This window comes from Verticillium alfalfae, genomic scaffold (assembly GCF_000150825.1).
Source record: "Verticillium alfalfae VaMs.102 supercont1.8 genomic scaffold, whole genome shotgun sequence".
Lineage (NCBI taxonomy): Eukaryota > Fungi > Ascomycota > Sordariomycetes > Glomerellales > Plectosphaerellaceae > Verticillium > Verticillium alfalfae.
The window spans coordinates 863,196-881,179 of NW_003315031.1; the positions used below are offsets into that span (position 1 = coordinate 863,196).

The 17,984-nt window shown below is 53.4% G+C and overlaps 7 protein-coding genes across 7 annotated transcripts in view; 2 read left to right on the forward strand and 5 right to left on the reverse strand.

Moving 5' to 3' along the window:
* The window catches only part of VDBG_06690 (zeta toxin family protein), a gene marked incomplete at both ends in the record, with an annotated part of 1,073 nt that extends 301 nt beyond the window's left edge, over positions 1-772 (forward strand). The window contains one exon of the mRNA XM_003003082.1: positions 38-772. Coding sequence (XP_003003128.1) covers positions 38-772 — 735 coding nt within the window. The remainder of the gene's footprint in view (positions 1-37) is intronic.
* Positions 773-1,001: 229 nt separating this feature from the next.
* VDBG_06691 (meiosis-specific serine/threonine-protein kinase mek1) lies at positions 1,002-3,035 on the reverse strand (the record flags this gene model as incomplete). The annotated part of the gene is made up of 2 exons (XM_003003083.1): positions 1,002-2,815; positions 2,948-3,035. 2 exons carry the CDS (start codon positions 3,033-3,035, stop codon positions 1,002-1,004), a joined length of 1,902 nt encoding a protein of 633 aa, XP_003003129.1.
* A 1,845-nt stretch (positions 3,036-4,880) lies between these two features.
* On the reverse strand, positions 4,881-6,148 carry VDBG_06692 (mRNA-capping enzyme subunit alpha; the record flags this gene model as incomplete). The annotated part of the gene is made up of 3 exons (XM_003003084.1): positions 4,881-5,579; positions 5,651-5,867; positions 5,940-6,148. 3 exons carry the CDS (start codon positions 6,146-6,148, stop codon positions 4,881-4,883), a joined length of 1,125 nt encoding a protein of 374 aa, XP_003003130.1.
* Positions 6,149-7,033: 885 nt separating this feature from the next.
* Positions 7,034-7,712, reverse strand: VDBG_06693 (major facilitator family protein; the record flags this gene model as incomplete). Its single annotated transcript, XM_003003085.1, has 3 exons — positions 7,034-7,273; positions 7,397-7,547; positions 7,669-7,712. 3 exons carry the CDS (start codon positions 7,710-7,712, stop codon positions 7,034-7,036), a joined length of 435 nt encoding a protein of 144 aa, XP_003003131.1.
* A 1,345-nt stretch (positions 7,713-9,057) lies between these two features.
* Positions 9,058-10,844, forward strand: VDBG_06694 (carboxylesterase; the record flags this gene model as incomplete). The annotated part of the gene is made up of 4 exons (XM_003003086.1): positions 9,058-9,339; positions 9,405-10,490; positions 10,539-10,596; positions 10,648-10,844. The coding sequence occupies 4 exons, from the start codon at positions 9,058-9,060 to the stop codon at positions 10,842-10,844; spliced, it is 1,623 nt and encodes a 540-aa protein (XP_003003132.1).
* Positions 10,845-11,012: 168 nt separating this feature from the next.
* VDBG_06695 (SERAC1) lies at positions 11,013-16,123 on the reverse strand (the record flags this gene model as incomplete). The annotated part of the gene is made up of 2 exons (XM_003003087.1): positions 11,013-15,491; positions 16,025-16,123. The coding sequence occupies 2 exons, from the start codon at positions 16,121-16,123 to the stop codon at positions 11,013-11,015; spliced, it is 4,578 nt and encodes a 1,525-aa protein (XP_003003133.1).
* Positions 16,124-16,511: 388 nt separating this feature from the next.
* Positions 16,512-17,984, reverse strand: part of VDBG_06696 (sorting nexin-41) — a gene marked incomplete at both ends in the record, with an annotated part of 2,347 nt that continues 874 nt past the window's right edge. The window contains 3 exons of the mRNA XM_003003088.1: positions 16,512-16,607; positions 16,664-17,779; positions 17,840-17,925. Coding sequence (XP_003003134.1) covers positions 16,512-16,607; positions 16,664-17,779; positions 17,840-17,925 — 1,298 coding nt within the window. The remainder of the gene's footprint in view (positions 16,608-16,663; positions 17,780-17,839; positions 17,926-17,984) is intronic.

Sequence of the window (17,984 nt, forward strand, 5' to 3'; positions counted from 1 at the left end):
CAGCCTGCCTCCGCGCAGCCCGCCCACATCATCGCAGACACTACAAAACGTACCATCCCTCGTACGCAACCCTAACCGCCTCGCCAGCGACGGCACCTCCTCGCCTCGCCGGCCACAGGTCCCCGACGCCCGCCGCTGGCTACGCCTGGCCGCGGCCACGCTGCGACCAACGCCTCGACCTCCTCATCGAGTCCGCGTGCCGCACCCGGATGACTTCACAGCGCTCGCCGCCGCGCTCCATGACGCAGGCTATCGCGTCGAGGTCGTCGTCTTGGCTGTGCCGAGGCCGCTCAGCAGACTGGGGATCCTAACGCGCTTCCACGAGAAGCTTCCCGAGGCGGGGAGCCGTGGGCTGCCAGTTCGCCTGACACCCATCAAGGTCCACGACGACTCGTACAACGGACTTTTGAACGCTGCGCAGTGGATCGATGAACATCCCGAGACGGTTGATCAGGTTCTTGTCGTGAGGAGGGGCAACCTCGTCGCCTTCTGCGATGCCAAGGAGCGTCCTGACGGGAAGTTGAAGGGCCAGGCAGCGGCGGCGATCGTCAGGGAAAGGGAGCGACCCTTGACAGACGTGGAGAAGAACACTGCCGCAGAGGATCTCGCCAAGCTGGAAAAGAGGGACACGGCACTGGCTCAGGAGCTGAGGAGCATGCTTGCACCCCTCCTGGCCGAAATCGATCCGTCAAGCCTACAGCAACTACTGCCCCTGGAGTTTCCCACCGAGAGATGTAGGCGGGATGCCACCCTTTGGCTGGGTAATAGTTGATGTCGAACTGATAACTGGCAAGCGTGAGCTTCGGAGATGTCTTCATCATGTTTAAGATACAATTGACGTCCTCGTCGACAATGAGAATCACCTCGCACCCGTACCGCATCATAACCTCGCCAAGTATCTGGGCAGGTTGCAATAGTATGCCACAGGCAGGTTTGCGTACAAATTGTCCCAGCTAACATGATACATTGTGCCGGTTCCCTAATTGCTTCGTCTTTTTTACTCATCTTGACCGTTTTTGCAACTTGGAGTGTCGCTGGACAGCATTGGCCGATGAGGACTGCTGCCGTCCCAATTTCTTCGCAAGCGGGACAATCGCCAAATGATGTCTGTTTACTGCTGAATGCTGGTTATGGCCCCTGAGATTGGACTTCTGATACCCCACATCCTCAGCCTTGCCTTGACTATCAGTAATGATGTTGCTTGGTTTGGGGCGCGTCGGCTTCTCACGGCGCGGCACAGCTTCGTCGTTCTTCTCGCAAGGAAACCTGGTCTCAGCATGTGACTTCAAAGGCCTAGCGAAAAACTGTGAGACAGTCTTCAAAGGTCTAGAAACTTCTCGCATGGTTCTGGGGCCTTGAAGTCGCGAGCTAGAATTGGCAGGCGTTGGCTGACTGGTCGGTAATATAGAGTCAATTGCCTCAGCTTGTGCTCCTTCGTGGAGATTCATATTCCTCTTGGAATCCGATTCTGCCATATTTTTGGGGCCAAGATCGGGAATCTCCTCGGGACATGGAAAGACCTTCTTATCCCCGTTCCAAGATTGCTCGACGCAGAGCTTCAGGTCGTCAAGCCGTTTCTCATGTTGCTCCATCGTGAACCAAGGGTGCTGGAGAGCCTGCGCCGAAGTCATTCTCTTCGAGGGATCAACCACCAGGCATCGTTGGAGGAACCTGACGCCGATTGTACTCAACGTTGTCTGCCTGTCATCAACAATGCATTTGATGCAATTGATGACCTGGTCCTGACTATATTGGTAAAGGCCTCCCATGTCTTCTGTCGCTTGACTGTTCAAGACAAATAGCATGATGACACCCATAGCCCACATATCTACCGGACAAGCATGGTTAGTGACTTGATTGATCACCTCTGGGGCTATGTATCGCTCGGTGCCGACTCGCGACATCAACCTAGTCGGCCCTTCGAAAGCAGAGTTGCCAAGGTCGCTGAGCGCAATGCGGTAGTCCGGGCTCGGTCGAATCACGAGAAGAATATTTTCTGGTTTCAGGTCCCGATGAACGATTCCGGATTTGTGTAGGCAGTGCACGCCATCCACGATTTGCTTCATGATCAATTTGACATCACCCTCCCGAAATGGTGGTCCATGCAGCTCTCGCCGCTGTACAAGGGAGAATAGATCACCACCTGTGGCCAGTTCAGTGAAGAAATACCTGAACTCTGTCAACCCTCGTAACTTTATCGAAGGAATCTCGACTGACAGTGTATGAGGCGAGTATATGGCATGGACGTAAGAGATAATGTTTGGATGGTGTAGTTGCTTGACTATGTCAATTTCTTGCTTCCACCGACGCAGGGTCGTGGCACCGTCGACGCGCATACGAAGTCGGTCAACATTCATGATCTTGCAAACCATTTGCCTTTTGGTGGCCACCTCAATGGCTAAGAAAACCCGCGCATGGGCGCCATTGCCGAGGGCGCGATCTGTGACGTTGAATCGGGCAGCGAAGAAGTCCATCTCCCGTTGTTGAATAGGGCTTGGGACGTAAAGCGGAACATAATCCTGCTTGAAGTGGAATGTCATACAAGGAATAAACTCGGAAACATTGGCGTCACGAGATGGCTGACCAGGAACAGTAATGACATCGCCATCGAGCAGGCAGTGGCCCGGTGTGATCCTCTTGGGGTCACCGATATGCTGTCCGTTGACGCGTATTCCGTTTAGAGACCTGCGATCGCGAACGTAGCATAGCGACGGATGGTACTCATCGAATGTGATGACGTAAAACTCGAAATGATCTCGAGAGTAGCCCTGATCATGCTGCTGACGGATGCGACTGTCAGGGTCAGAAACAGAGCCTATTTCGACGGCGCGACAATACCTACTCGCCGCGTCCATACTTCAGAAGTGATTCGGGATATATAGGTACCGTTTCTGAGTGTCATATGAGTTGGCTCCAAGCGCGTGACGCCAGATCTAGCCATGCTTACCCGTGTCATCCTGGCAACGGCGGCCAAGCTCCAGCTCTGCAATTCGGCCATCGCGTTCACATGACATTGACTCGGTGTCTTGGGCCATGATGCAAAGTTTTGATAGGAAACGAGGCCTTGCGAGAGAAAACAAGATTGCAGACGAGTTCTTTGGGGAACTCTAGCATTCCGAGTTCGACAAGAATCACTGCACACTTAGGTGATGGACATGGCAGTCGGGCTCTTTGCACCTGCAGAGATACACATGGGTCTCATTTCTCGCAATCGCAATAAGGGCAAGAACCTTCCTACCTATCCGAGGCAACACAGCAGCATCGTTGCCCTCTGGGGCAGGCGCCATACATCGTGACCCCCCTGAGTACTGATCTATGGAGTTTCAAAGGCAGGTGCGGGTTGTCGCACAGTGCCACACTGTAGAGCGTCACTGCGGGGTCGTGGTGGGCGTTCAGACGCACACGTGACGCTACAGGGCACCTGCCCTTCTCCCAATGGCATCTTAAGCTCCCGCAGAAGTTACGAGCTTCAGATATTCCTGATTCCTCACCAACAACTCTCGCCTCGGTCAACATGTAAGTGCCATTCCCCGCCACCCGTTTAGCTCCGCGCCGCACCGGCAACAGCTTGTACTTTGTCGGGGTAATTGGGTCTTCGCCACCGCGCCAATGTCCCCGACGATGTCTCTATTGCTGCGATGCGCGCGCGCGTGCGCAGCGGCGCATCAATTACATCACCCGTGACAAGTCGGCTAACACGCCCTTCCTCAGTCCAAGATGAGAGCCAAGTGGAGAAAGAAGCGAGTTCGTCGCCTCAAGCGCAAGAGAAGAAAGATGCGAGCCCGATCGTAAGTCAACACTCGTAGCGACGTTGTCGCTGCTTCGACACATGCCCAGTCACTAACTTCTCTTCAGCAAATAAACACCTCGCACATCACCTCGACCATGACCCCTCCTTCGAGATGACCACAAAAACGTCATGATCAGCGCTTGGAGCTGTGTGCGCCACATCACACCAAACCTCTACCACGGACCCCGGTCTGCCGCCTTTACGGGATGGCAATTCATTCGCATTCTCTTCATCCAGGATTCGGACGATGGGCCGACGGCCAGGCATAGGCAAGGGTGGCCTGCAGGACTCTAGTTGGTTGGGACGGGTTATCAGACACGGAGCGGAGACTACGACAATATTGGAAGGTCGAGTGAGGTAAACGAATAAGTCGACAACGACGAAACGAAGTGTTTATGGGTCATGAAGCATGCTGCTGGACGACCCTTACGAGGGATCTTGGACCAGAACGGCAATGACAATGAAAAAAGCAGTTTGCTTCAAATCAATCCTGCTCATCATGACAATCGTGTGACCGCGACATGTATGGCGTTGGCGTATTTTGGGTTTCAAACTGGGGGAGTTTTGTGAGGAAACCCCGCCCTACCCTTTGTCGCAGCACGGAGCGACCTCACCAAGCTCCCACATACCCCGCGTTCCACCGAGGTCATCTGTTTAAGACGAGTCATGCCTTGTTAGCTGCGAGCGTCATAACGACGTCAACAGACAACAGATGGGGAGATGAATGCCCGGCAGCTGCCTTTGCCAAGCTGTAAGTTGTCCACTCGAACGTTGATTTGGTTTTGGGCTGGCTCGATCGCGTGCATCGAACGAACCTTGTGTCCCTCTTCCGGCTGCCGCACGTGCCACTCGAAGCTAGCTTTGGCGGATGAAATCTTCACAGCACACCACAGTGGCCACACAGCGTTCGATACGAAAAATGATGTCGATTCGAGGCAGCTTGTGCCCACAGCTAGACTAAAACGCCTGATCCAACCCAGCCCCGTCCCCAAAGCCATATGCAATACAATCGCGCCAGTGACCCAGACGCCGCGCCCACACCAGCTCATGCTCGGCCCTCTTCCCAAATCGCGAGCTTACCTGCAGTGCCTCAAGCCTTCGGTTTGGCGGCCCTGAGCTTCCAGTTCTCCTTGAACGCTCCCGCCTGTGCCTCCAAGTCCTGCTGCGTGACGCGGTCCTCGATGCTCTCCATGACGCTCGTGATGGTCGAGATGTGGTTAGCCTCGGACTTGTCGTCGCGGAACCGCAGGATACGCCAGCGGCCCTCTTCGTCCTTGTGGCACTCGACAATGCGGTCGACGAGCGGGTCGCCGAGCCCCTTGAGCGTCTCCCACTCGTCCTCGCGAATGTGCACGTCGGCAAAGTACTCGTAGTTACCGCCGTCGCGTCCGCTGCCGAGGAAACTCCACAGCTCCGCCTTGGGCACGCTGTCGTAGTCGACAAAGGGCTCGTCGCTGCCGCCCTCAAACATGTCGACATCTTCGGGCTGCACGGTGGGGAAGTGCAGGCGCAGGCGGCAGTCGACCGTGTTCTCCTCGGGCGGCTTCCACTTGAGAATGTGGGTTATCGGTGCCGTGCTGGGTACTTTTGTGTGGACGCAGGTGAAGATGAGGCCGTCGTTGCCGTGCTTCAGGGTCGGCAGGACGACGTTGAAGATCTTGGGGATGCCATAGCTGAACTCCATCTGCTTCATGACGACATCGAAGGGCTGGAAGGCGCGTTCTTGGGGATAGTTGTCGAACAGCTTCGTGTAGGGGCGGATGATGCCGTCCTTGACATAGGCAATGCGCTTGTCGTAGCTCGCTGCATCAGGTTCTGGCCGTCCAGCACGAGGCAGTCAAAGATGAGGAAGCGAGGGACCTGCTTGCCATCCTCAAAGTCAAGCACCAGCTCGCCATCGATGATTGTGCGCGTGTGCCACCCTTGAACATCGTCCTTCATTGGGAAGTGAAGGTTGTGGTTTTCGACGCGCCAGTAATCATTCTTGCGGTCGATGAGGTACACCGTCTCGGCGCCGGCCTCTTCGGTTAGATAGAGGAGGTATCGAATGCCATCGGACTTTTCGCAGACAAAGTAACTGAGTGGAAGGTGGATGTCAGCTTAGTCTTCTCCGAGGGAATGTACTCTAGGGACGAGAAATGAAGCTTACTCTTGTCTGCGGAGCTCAGCGAGGTGCTTGCGGGCAAAGCTGACAGGTTGTGCGCCAGGGAAGCCAATCTGATTTCGCTGCAACAACTCTGCGACGTCTCTTCGAAGCTGCAAGGCAAAATCGCGCGGTGCTTTGATGCCGGGCTCCGCGATGGCCTTTATGGGCCCATCGACCGGCGGCGTGTGTTCGTTCGGCGCAGGGCCGTCCATGTTGTTCAGTGCGACAACTATGTGACACAAAGGAGGGAAAAGTAGCTGCTGTCGCGACGAGGGACGAAGACAGATGCGCGTCTGTCTTATCGATAAGACAAGGTTGAGTAAGGCAAAGTGGGGAGAGATGCGGCCCTTAAAGCTAGGTAGGTAAGGTGCCTGTAAAATCATCATTTAGTCATTTGTCCTGTGGAAAGTTCAGTGATCGAAAGGTATCCTTTGAGTTCATGGTTCGCCCTCTCTAGCACGAATGGCCCATCCGCCGTGCCATCCGATCCAGCCCTTTTCCAAAGGCCCTCGCAGGAACAGAACAACGATCGCCAGTCCCATGAGGCCAATCTTCGCACCCCCAACCCGTGTCCACCCACCTTCAGCGTAGAGCCTGTTTCCTATAGCTGCTCCTGACATTTGTCCGAGAAATCCACAGACTACGGAAGCAGAATTGACGCGGTTCATCGCTGTAGAGTCAATGCCAAAGGCGGCAACCCTGTTGGCCGTCTGAGACGTCTGCGTTCCCAGATCGATAGCGATCGCTTCAATGATGGGACCCGCGAAAGTCAGATTTCCAGCGAAGTGCTGATGATGACACCCACTAATGCAAACGTCTCACCTGCTATGGCAGAGAACCAGGGCAGAAATCTGTCCATGTAGATTCTGCCGTAGAATGGCCTAAGAACTATCGCAACAATGCCGATGAGCTTGAAGAGTCTGATCTGAAGAGATTGGTACTCATAAGGCGGAGAAGCCAGGTGGAAGGTTAATGTCGTCCAAAAACCAGAAAAGACGGCACTGGCGCAGTAAAGTTGGATATAAACCTGGAGCAGCAATGGTTCCGTGAATGTCATGTAGACCGTGCTGTAGAGCATGTGGAAATAAGTTTCGCCCTCAGGAGCCCTTGATGGGTAGTCTGGCATGAAGAAGTACAAGAAGACAAGGAGGAGATATTGAACGCCGAGCGCGACCAGTATATGCTTCTCCAGTGGCCGTAGTTGGCCGAGATTGCGGAGAGCAACCTACCCAGTAGGGACCCGAGAAGGATCCCAGAGGCGCCGATTTGTACTGCACTTGCACGTCGGTTGGACGGGACTTGGCCGCTGATGATGGGTATGACAAGCTGCGGGGTAACTGTAGTCATACCACAGATCATGCTGAGCGCCTGAAAGATTGGGAACGAGGAGGTCACGCAGAGGCCAATCCACTGAGCAACGATCAGCCTCACGCCGGAGAGGCTTTGGCGGTTAACCTTACCAAGGTAGCGGTGACACCCACCATGACCAGTATCAGTGGGCGAGGCTGAAGCCAGTAGCCGATGGGACAGATGGAGAACAGACCGACAGCATAGCCAGACTGCATCAGCGTCGCCACGGTTGATGCCGTTTCGAAGTCGACATTAAGTCTCCTGCAATCTTGTCCAAAACAGGCTGGTTGTAGTACAAGTTGGCCACGGTGAACAAGGCAGTCTATGGCTTCATCAGTCACAGGCTCAGATCGCCTTAACGAGTTGTCTTAGTGGAACCTACTGAAGAGAACAGTAAGTTGAGTCGTATGGTGAATGACGGGTCATGCTCAGAATCATAGCGACAACGATGACCTTTCCACTGCAGGAATTTGGCAGCTTCGTAAAAAGATGAGCAAACTCTCATTTTGACTCCTAACCTTGGAGTAGAAATGCCTAATGATTGATCAGACTGATCATGAAAGATACTTGTAAGGATGTGTTTCCTATGATGAACTTCTATTAAGCCTGGATGTGTCAATGAAAGGATGAGGACGCCTTACTTAGCCTAATCTACTATACTTTTATACTCGCGGTTTCAGGTCCATAATATTCGTCGCGATGGGGCAAGGCCTCTGTTATAATCAAGGTGCTTGCTTACATGTTGTAATTCCTTTCACACTGATGAAGCGTCAAGCTGCCTGTTGGCAGGATTGAACCACACGCCTACGCCTTGAATTTACCAACAAGCACAACAAAACCTCGTCCGCGTTCATGAAGTCTTTATTTAACCACTGCCTGCCAGTGTTCGTTCTACTCATCAAACACTGCATTCGGTGTCCCCTCTTCTGGTTTCATCCTGCTTTGGTGTCGACTTGTTTCACAGTCCAAATCAAAACACAAAGCACTTCTTGGACAAGTCGGTGTTGTCATCCCGAGACCAGAGACGTGATGTCAGAAAGTCAAGGAACCGCGTATTGCAACGTGTAAGGTCTTGAAAAGGCTAGGTGTAGTAGGAGGTCATTTCCCTGGCGTAAGCTTGATACCGATCATCTGAGTGGGGGACGCATCGGCGCGCGTATGGTCGCTTGCTTAGTTAGAAAATGGTCGATGGCTCATCAGCGCTCTCATGCTGGAAGTCGACGAAATTTGTCAAGCCCTGGGTTTGGTCCATCCTATTCGACTGGCAGCATACCCTAGAGAAGGTTCAGGAATAAGGGTCCTGCGCTCGGCTCCTGCATTTGTTCCGCGAGTTAGAAAACGCGATCGCGTACACCAAGACTAACAAGATGTCAAAGAACCCGAGCGTCTACTGCTTGCGCAATATGCTTGATGTTGGCCAATCAACCCTACTAAGATAGGCCACTTCCAGGAACTGCTGGATTCCGTCGGACGGAAAAATACTGCAATTATGCTCGGGAGAAAAATGGCCGAGCAACAAGCTCCGTTCCCCATACCCCGCATATCGGGCTCCGGCTTGGCGATCAACGGGTTTCCCCCGCAATGCCATAACCAGAAAGGGCCGTATCGAAGGACCACGATCCAGAGCTGAATTCCGGACGAAAGGGGCTTTCCGTTTCCACGGGAAATTACAACGATTTTCAGATGATTGTAATGAACATACGGTCGAGGGACCATCCGTCTCGTCGACTTCCTGTGCCTCTCGGATCTTAGTACGACTCGGTAGTTTGAGATGCCTTCAGTCCTTGCTTGTATTTTGAGCATTTTGCTAGCAACGCAGCACGGGATCCTGGGTCAAACGGTCCCAGCATCGCCGCATCTGCTAGCTGAGCTTGACTATGGCTCGTTTCAAGGCGCGTACTCGGAGGAGTTCAATATCTCTTACTGGCAAAAGATTCCATTCGCCGCGCCCCCTACTGGCGTAAATCGCTTCCGAGGACCTCAACCTCCGGCTCCTGTGACAGAGAAGCCGTACAACTCAAGCCAATTCTTCGAGATGTGCCCTCAGCGAACAGTATGACTTGTCAGCGTGCCAGGGGGTGTCTTCTCCAAACAGTCAAGGCTGACTCTTGCGAACAGGTCAACGGCTCAGAAGACTGTCTATATCTAGGTCTTTACTCGCGCCCCTGGACGAAGGACCAACCACTTAAGCCAGTGGTCGTCACCTTCTATGGCGGTGGATTTGCTCAGGGTTCTGCGTTTTTCAGGTTGCCACCTCCGGGGTTCCCTTACAAGACCAATGCGCCTCCGCCGTCAGACATGATCTTTGCTTATCCCACTTTGAATGTCTCTTCCGCCTCGGACATGATCATTGTCTACCCGAATTATCGCACCAACGCTTTTGGTTTCCTACCCGGAAAACGGATAGCCGACGACCCTCTCTCTGATCTGAACCCTGGACTCCTGGACCAGGAGGCAGCCCTCAAGTGGACCAAGGCGAATATTGCCAAGTTCGGTGGAAACCCTGATGATATCACCATATGGGGTCAGTCAGCTGGTGGCGGTAGTGTACTCGCGCAGACAATCGGGCGCAGCGGCAAGCAGAAACTGTTCCACCGGGCCATGGCCAATAGCCCGTTCTGGCCAAAAGTCTACCAGTACGACAGTCCTGAGGCCGAGACGCTCTATGAGGAGCTCGCGAACCGCACAGGCTGTGCGGGAGTAGACAGCCTAGCCTGTCTGAAGCGAGCGGATGTGCAGACGATCCGTGATGCGAGCCTGAAGATTTCGGGCCTGCTCAAATACACAACGTCTGCATTCAATTGGGCCCCAGTCATTGATGGCAAGTTTCTAACAGAGTCATTGTCGGAAGCCACGTCTTCGACTACCGTTGAGAGAGCCTTTGCGATGCACAATACACACGAAGGCGAAAGCTTCATCCCCCCGAGCCTCCAGGGTGCGGCGAATGAGACGGCCTTTGATCAGTGGCTTCGCGGATTTCTGCCTCACTTCAGCGACTGCGAGATCGCCGCCGTGAAGAGGCATTACCCAGCTGAAGGAACTGCAGAGGCCATTAACTACGACAGCACCTGGGTGCGTGCGGGTCTAGTATACAGAGATAATGTGTTGTCATGTCCCGCCTTCTGGTTCACAAACGCGGCTGCACAGGGCTACCTGGGCGAGTATTCGCTAACACCCTCGCTTCACGCAAGTGACACCTTCTGGGTGCGCCATCTATGAGCTCCAATTAAGGACCATACTGACACGAAATAGTGGAATCGAATTAATGCCACGCAACTCCAGAAGCCCTCTTATTATCGAGGCTATGCCGGTCAGTCAAGCGAAGTTTAGGCTACGGAGCGCAATGCTGACCGTAATACAGGCGCCATCGCGTCCTTCCTGATGAAAGGGGACCCAAATGCTCTGAAGCTCACACCAGACGACGTAGCCGGCGTGCCGATCATTCAAGATGGTCGCGAATGGGTCATTACTCAGAACGGCTTTGGGACAGCAGACTCGAAGCGTCTGGCAAGCCGCTGTGCCTTCTGGCGAAAAACTTCAAGACGGATACCAGTTTGAAAAGGACTATTGCATAATTAGGGCCCAATGCTTGCTGACATCCGGGCGAGCGGCTCGCAGAATCGCGATACGGCCCTAGAAGCAATATGTAGAGCTCACTCAACATCAAAATCAGTCCTGATCATGGGTGAGCATAGGACGAAAGCTATTGTTTCCGCACATAACGATTCAAACTGAGTGTTCAAATCCTCCCCTGACGATTGCTAGCTTGCCACCACGCGTTAAAAGAACGTCGCCTTGTACCATCGCAGAAATGGGAACTGAATCCCCAGAAAACCAATCGTAGGGAACAAAGAAATGGCGGGTAACATCGGGCGGCGGAAGCTCCTGGTCGTATGTACCTGGCAGTAGTGACCCATCGATGATCGTGGAGCAGACCCAAGAAGCGTGATCAAGATAAATTAGGTTACCACGCCTATCAAACCCGATGATGTGGGCGATGTTGAACGCTGGACTCAGAATTTTAGGCCTGAGAGGGGGATCTGACTGTCCAAAAGCTTCAATGCTGAGGCTTTGTGAAACAATGGCCACGACATCCTGGGTTCTGGACCTATTGTCCTCATGTGCGAGCTCTAGCAAGACCAAGGAACTCCTATCAAGTCCGCAAGTCATGACATTGCGGAGCTCTAAAGTACTTTCGCCCAGCTGTAACGGAAGGGAATTGACCAGCGATAGGTCTGCCCATCTGTAGATGCCTAGCTCGGTAGCCTCGATACAGATCAAGTGTTGTTGAGATTGCGGGTGGGGCAGCCATTTGCGGGCGCCTAAGATCATCTGATGAGGCCGCACGCTTTCTTGCTTTCCCCCATCCAGAGAGATCAGATGGCTGGCCTCGCGTGTCAATACTAGAAGCTTGTTCGCTGTCTCTCCGACCAGGACATCGACGATAGCCCAGCCACCACTCTGCACGCGAAACTCAAGCATAGGCGTGGCTGGGCCTGTCCAGGTATCACCAGCGGCTTTTGTGAACCTGTGCAACAAGATACAGTTGGCAACATCAACGCTTAGGAGAGCCTCCAACTGATTGCACCATGCTATAAGACGAATGGACGCCTGGTGATCACAAAGCATGCACAAAGGCTCTGCTTTCGTCCGGTCATACACCATGACTTCACCATTGTTCTTGCCTGCGAAGATGATCTCACCCGAGGGGTGGGGGACTAAGGATGTAATTCGACCTTCAGTTGCTGAATCAGGACGCTCAGCAGATGACAACGTCGTGCCGAGGGCACTGTCGTTCTTTGAAATGTCTTGCAGCACGGTCGCCGGCTCCCAGATTGTGCACTGCGAGCTTCTGATGTCGGATAAAAGCAGACCATCCCTGGCAAAACTGAGTTGCTTTATGTACGAGTTATAGCCCTTAAGTCGATACAGTAATTTGAGTGTCTTAAATTCAAACAGGTCGATAATGCCCTGCGTGTCACCGGCTGCCAGGAGGCGTCCATCAGGGCTCGCGGCGAGAGACTGGCAATGCTTACGAATGCATCCCAGCTGTTGGTTTGCAAATGGGTCAATAATGGCAAGTTCGCCATCAAAATAAGAGACGGCAAGCAGTAAAATATCGGGATCTGGGTTGAAGATCATGGCATCGACGGGGCAAGTACTTGTCTCTCCAATCCCATTCGACTTTCCACAGCTGCCAGCATATGCATCCTCGTTCATATCCCACAAAGTGATGGGATGATTAATGTAGGAGGCAGCAATCATCTGATGATTGACCGATAATGCGAGTGCACGTGGAACCTGGCGGGGTGGTGCGCGGTGCAACCCTGGTGTATTGCTCCATGGACTCTGAGTCGGCTCTTCTTGTATGTCATTGTGGCCCAAATCCCAAGATGCCACGTAGTTTCTCTCGCTGGCGACGTAGAGCGTCCCTTCATCCCAGGTCATCTCGACTGGTCGGGGAGGGCATTTGAGACTCTTCACTAGGTTGCCGCTTCTGATATCCCAGACCTTGAGCATTCTCATGCTTAAGGTTATCAGAAAGTTGAGTTTTGCCATGAATCCAATGGATTTGAGTGACTCTCCATGGTCTATCGTCTTGTATTCCTGGAAAGAAGTGGCATGGTACATCATGACATGTCCCGAGTCAAGACCGACTGCCATGTACTCATCCCCATGATACAAAGCGCTCGGATGGCCTTGACTGAAGTCAAGGCCTAGAATCTTATCATCCCAATGTTCATCAGCAGCTCCAAGAACGGAGACCCTCCGAGTCTGCCCGCTGGTCTGAAAGACTCTAGAACTGGTCGGGCAGAACGGGGGTATCAACGAATACACCGCTGATGGGGCAATTGCTAGAGCATTGGCGAACAGAGCGAGAAGTCTATTCAGATCTATGACCCATTGCTGAAGGACGCGTAAATGAGTGTTATCGCCTGTCGTTTCAGCTTTGCCAGCTCTGATGTAGGTTGCGAGGTGTCCGGACGTTTGGGTAAGCTGGGTGAGATTCTTAGCCTCGGCAACAGCCTCTATCCAGCTTAGAACATTAGACTCGAAGAACGTGGATGCTAGATGCAATGGCTCGGGGGCCAAGGCGTCTGCTCTGGAGAGGTGGTGCGAGTACGCGGCGCATGCGTAGAGGGAGAACTCCTGTCGCGACCTCTGAACCTGCGCAAATGTACGTCGCCGGTTGGTCCGGGGGGGCTTCATTTCATCTCCGGCGAGGTATCTCAGGCACATTTGGGCCATACGGGTATGAGCCTTGGTCTTGTCGATGGCAAATTCGGAATCCAGACCGTCGCTCAGAAGGAACTCGCGTGCTGTCTCGTGTACCATTTGCACCCTCTGAAACATATCGACGACCACAAGTTGCCCGCATAATGCGGTGATGCTCTCTTCCAGTCGTGGAAAAGAGTCATTGAGATCCAAAGCAAGTGCGTCGTTGAGTTCGCCAACTGTGAGGGGTCGAACTGCACAGGTGACCCACATGAGTATGGCTTTCGCCAGTGCCCTTCCTCTCGTGAGCTGTGACATGGAGGCCAATGTTCGCTTATACACTGACTCCATTCCTCTCGGTGTGTCTTCAAGTACTTGGTTGACTTCTTGCGTGCTGTGACAATGTAGCAATTCCTTAAGCACCAAAATCGTCCACAGAAACGACCCTCGTGACTTGTCAAGTATGCTCTCTGCCAAAGCCGTACGATCTTCCGGCTTCACAACCCTCAAGGCCTGAGTGCTGCGCTCAATAAGAAGTATGGAATCTTTGCGCGTCTCTGATATTGTGACTGCCAGTGATGGCAGTGGCTGAAATTCAAGTGAGGACAAACGCTGGTCCACGTCGGCAGTGTCTCGGCTTGTAATAAGGATTCTCAAGGGGACGGTACTCTCAATCTTTGAGAAAAGACCCTTGAAAACCGTTGGTTCGCTTGAGCATTCATCAGCCGCATCAATGACCCAGTGATGCCTGGCCATTTTATCATTGAGTACGCCAGGCGAGAAGAGAATCCTCCAAAGATGACCCTCGTCTGCATGATCCAATCGAACACCGTCAGCCTGCATCTCCAAAATAGCGTTGGCGACGGTGTCGTCACAGCAAGCCATCTGGAAAGCCAGCGTACGGAGACATCGGTTCAAGCTGGCTTTTGAAGCATCGCCCTGCTTGAAGAAGAAGTAGCTGCAGTGACGGCCAGACTCCTTCAGACTTTCGATTACATAGCCAGCAAGGATGGACTTGCCAGCGCCCGGGCTGCCTTTGACCCACAGAGTCCTCTCAGCCCCCGAGTCTCCGTCTTGCCATATCACATACTTGGGCTTGGTCGAGATCCATTGACAGGTGTTTTTCAAGCGAGACTCGCAGACACTAAGGAAGTCATCGTCAATAATATCGGAAATGTCCAGATATGTCTTGAGGTCGCGGATTCTGTTGCGCATCTCTTGTTTCTTCTGCTCAGGAACAACAGTGGCTAGTCGATCTACAGTCATGGCAAGCGCATTTCGCAGGGTAGTGTAGGTGACGTCCATTGACGAGTCGAACTTGCAAATTGATCGATGATCAGCGTTCATGGGCACTTGATGCTCCCCGCTATACCCCAGAACTGCCGATTCCGGATCGACGATCAAACTGTTGAAAAGCCTCATGTTCTGGGTTTCATAGAATGACCAGAGCTCGAGGCCAGACGAGTAGTGTCGAAACTCGTCATTGATGATCTGGATAGCGGACGAGTTTCGCTCCAAGTCTCCGACATAGGCTCGGTCGTAAGCAACCTTGAGGATACTCCTCAGTGTCGTCGCCGAGTCGGCGCCGCGATGCGGCGTCGCGAGAAAGTAAATAGTGCTGAAGCGACTGGCTAGTGATTGCTGCGTTATGTCTTGCTTGGCCAAAAGATATGCTTTCTTGATTACCAGGCCTCCCATACTATGACCGATGGCAACAATGCGTGTGTCAGAATTGGCCAGAAATGGCGATGTACTGATGGCGGCAAGCAGCGATTTGCCAATGTGGTGAACGTTCAGGCAATCTTCTCTGCCTTTGAGATAGTCCGAATCATATCCATAACTATGAACGCGAACATGCTTAAAGGCGGCATCCTTGGACAGCCACTCCTGGGGCCAGTAATGAGATTGGAGGCCTGACTTGCTCCAGGTTTTTCTCGAACCTCCTCCGAGGCCGTGGACAAAGATGAAGTCAACTTTGGGTGCCGAGGGCTCATGAAGGACATTCAAGCCTAGTGGTCCCTTTGTGGCATTCGCGCGAATATGCGATGAGTCAACTGATGCTTGAGAAGAGGCTCTGGAGAAGAAGAAATCCCTTGTCGAGCTTGCAATCAAGCTACGGTGACCCGAAGAGACCGAGATAGGGGCATCGGTGTCTGTATGACGCTGTCGTCGAAAAATCTGTGGCGGCGAACGTGGTCAGCATAAGATTTGTCTGGATCGGGAAAGCAAGCTTGGTGTGTTGACTCGTAGGCACCCCATCTCAGCACTATGTAGGTACCTAGATAGGGAGGGTGGAGCGACTGGTTACCTGGACCATGATTTTCAGCCTTCACGAGGGTGAGGACAAGTCGAACGTTGGCTGGCATGAATCCGCTATGTGCTATTACTACATGTTGTTCTCAGCTCTATCGACGAAGTCAATATTTTAAGAGAGATGAGGGGAACGAAGGTAGTGTTGGTGATGCTGCTCGGTGACTGAGGTAGGGATCACCCCACTTGCATCCCGGCGCCTCTCTACCTACCGTTCTATCTTCAGCAGCGCTTCGTGTCACATTATCTCCAACAGAGCCAATCAAGGTGGAACAGCAAGCGACCTTGTGCGTCAACCTGCAACCCTGCATGCATGAGTCCCAACCGCCATTCTACAAGAGTCAAAAATAGTTTAATGGCGAAGATTGGTGTTAGGGCCAGCTCCTGCTGGCCTCCGCTCGAGTTTTGCGCGTCGTGCTCTACCGAGTTTGACGCCTCAAATGGCTTTTATTCAGTGTTAATGGCTTCGTCTAGGTCAGATCGCTCGCAGTCGCCGCTGCCTCGATCACGACCGCATCATTCATACGCCGCAATTCCGCAGACCCTCTCGATGCAATGGGTGGAGAATCAGAAGCCAAACGGGCAAGAAACAAGGTCTTCAACCCCCTGATGTCGAGTATAGCAACGCAAAGGGCCTCTGGGCTTTTTTTCCCATCCTCAAAATCAAAAACGCGCATGTACAATTGCTCATGAAAACGCTCAACTTTCGTCGATCTTGTCGATCTCGGCCTTGGCCTCCTTCCAGGTCTCCTGGTTCTTCTTCGCCCATTCAATCTGACTCTTCGCGTACGCCAACTGGGAAAACTCGTCAGTATATAGGATAGACAACACACGTGAGCCCAGGAACTTACCATGTAGCGGCGAAGATCTTCTTCCTTGTCCGCCTGGAACCTCTTGAGGTCCGTCAGGATGCTGAGACTGGCATCCTGCACGTCGTGCTCGGACGCAACCTGTGCCTGCTGCAGCTGCTCAATGCTCTCCCGTGTCTTACCGATAAGGTCGCGACGGGTTCTCTCGGGATCGACGTCCGCGACACCCTGGATGGCGTGGCGGATGGGACCAAAGATCTTGTTGGTGATCGAGTTGTTGCTCTGTACCTTTCTATGGCCGGGGCTTGAGTTGCTTCTCTGCGGGATACCTTGACTTGCCGAAGGAGCCGGTTCGCCGTGTGTTGGAGGGAAGTCGGAATCAATCGAGGCTGTGTCCTCAGTCTCCCTTGAGTACTGTGGCGAGGTGCCCGTCTCTCTAAGACTGGTCGATCGCTTGGGCGGAGGCGTGTGCACCTGACTGCTGTTAAGGTATTGCTCGATGCGCCTCGACTCAGCTTCGCTCCGCTCAAGCTCCTCCAGCTGCGCCTTCTTTCTGTTCAGCTCATCATTCGTCTGCTCCTGCTGAATACGCTTCAACTGGCGGTACTTGAGTACATTCCGGACAACTCCGGCGAATTGCGCACTCTCGCGCATCGGCTCTGCAAAACTAGCTCCTAGGGAACCCGCAAGCTCCTCTGTCGCAATGTAGGAAGAGTCAGCGGCCTGGCCGACCCTCTCGATGGCTGGACCGAGCGTGGCTGACGGCTCTGACAGGGCAAAACCGTTGAAGCGGGAGCCGAGATCGCACAGGTCGGCAGCCAGAGACTGCAGATGGCTGACAGTTCGGCGGTTGACCTTTTCCATCGGACCTGTGAGGAGTGACTCGAGGTCCTTGCTGGAAGCTTCAAATGCATTAAAGTAAGGATCAAGCTGCTCCTCGGTGAGGTTGCTGTTGTCGGGCGGGAAACGGCCATGGGGAGTTCCCTGTCCATAAGACGACGAGGGGTCGGTGTGACCTCCGCCAGCCTTGAGTTTGGCTGAGCTCGAGGGCACAGGGAGATAGCTGTGGGCGGCAGAAGCGTTGGCGGGATCCAGGGGCGGGGCCCTCAGGACCGACTTCGGGATGGACGAGATGGGATGTGAGTTGAGGACCTCACTCTGTCTCGATGTTAGCTTCAAGACTCAAGCGGCCCGTCTATGCACGGAGCAGAAACATACCCAGCTAGCGTTAGGGTCAAGGAACCGCCACCAGACACCGTCTTCTCTGACTTCGTTCATGACGCGGCAGCGGTTTAGGAACACGGCTAGCATGCGCTTTCGCAGGTCGATGATCTGCTGATCCTGCTTCGCGTGGATCCACCAC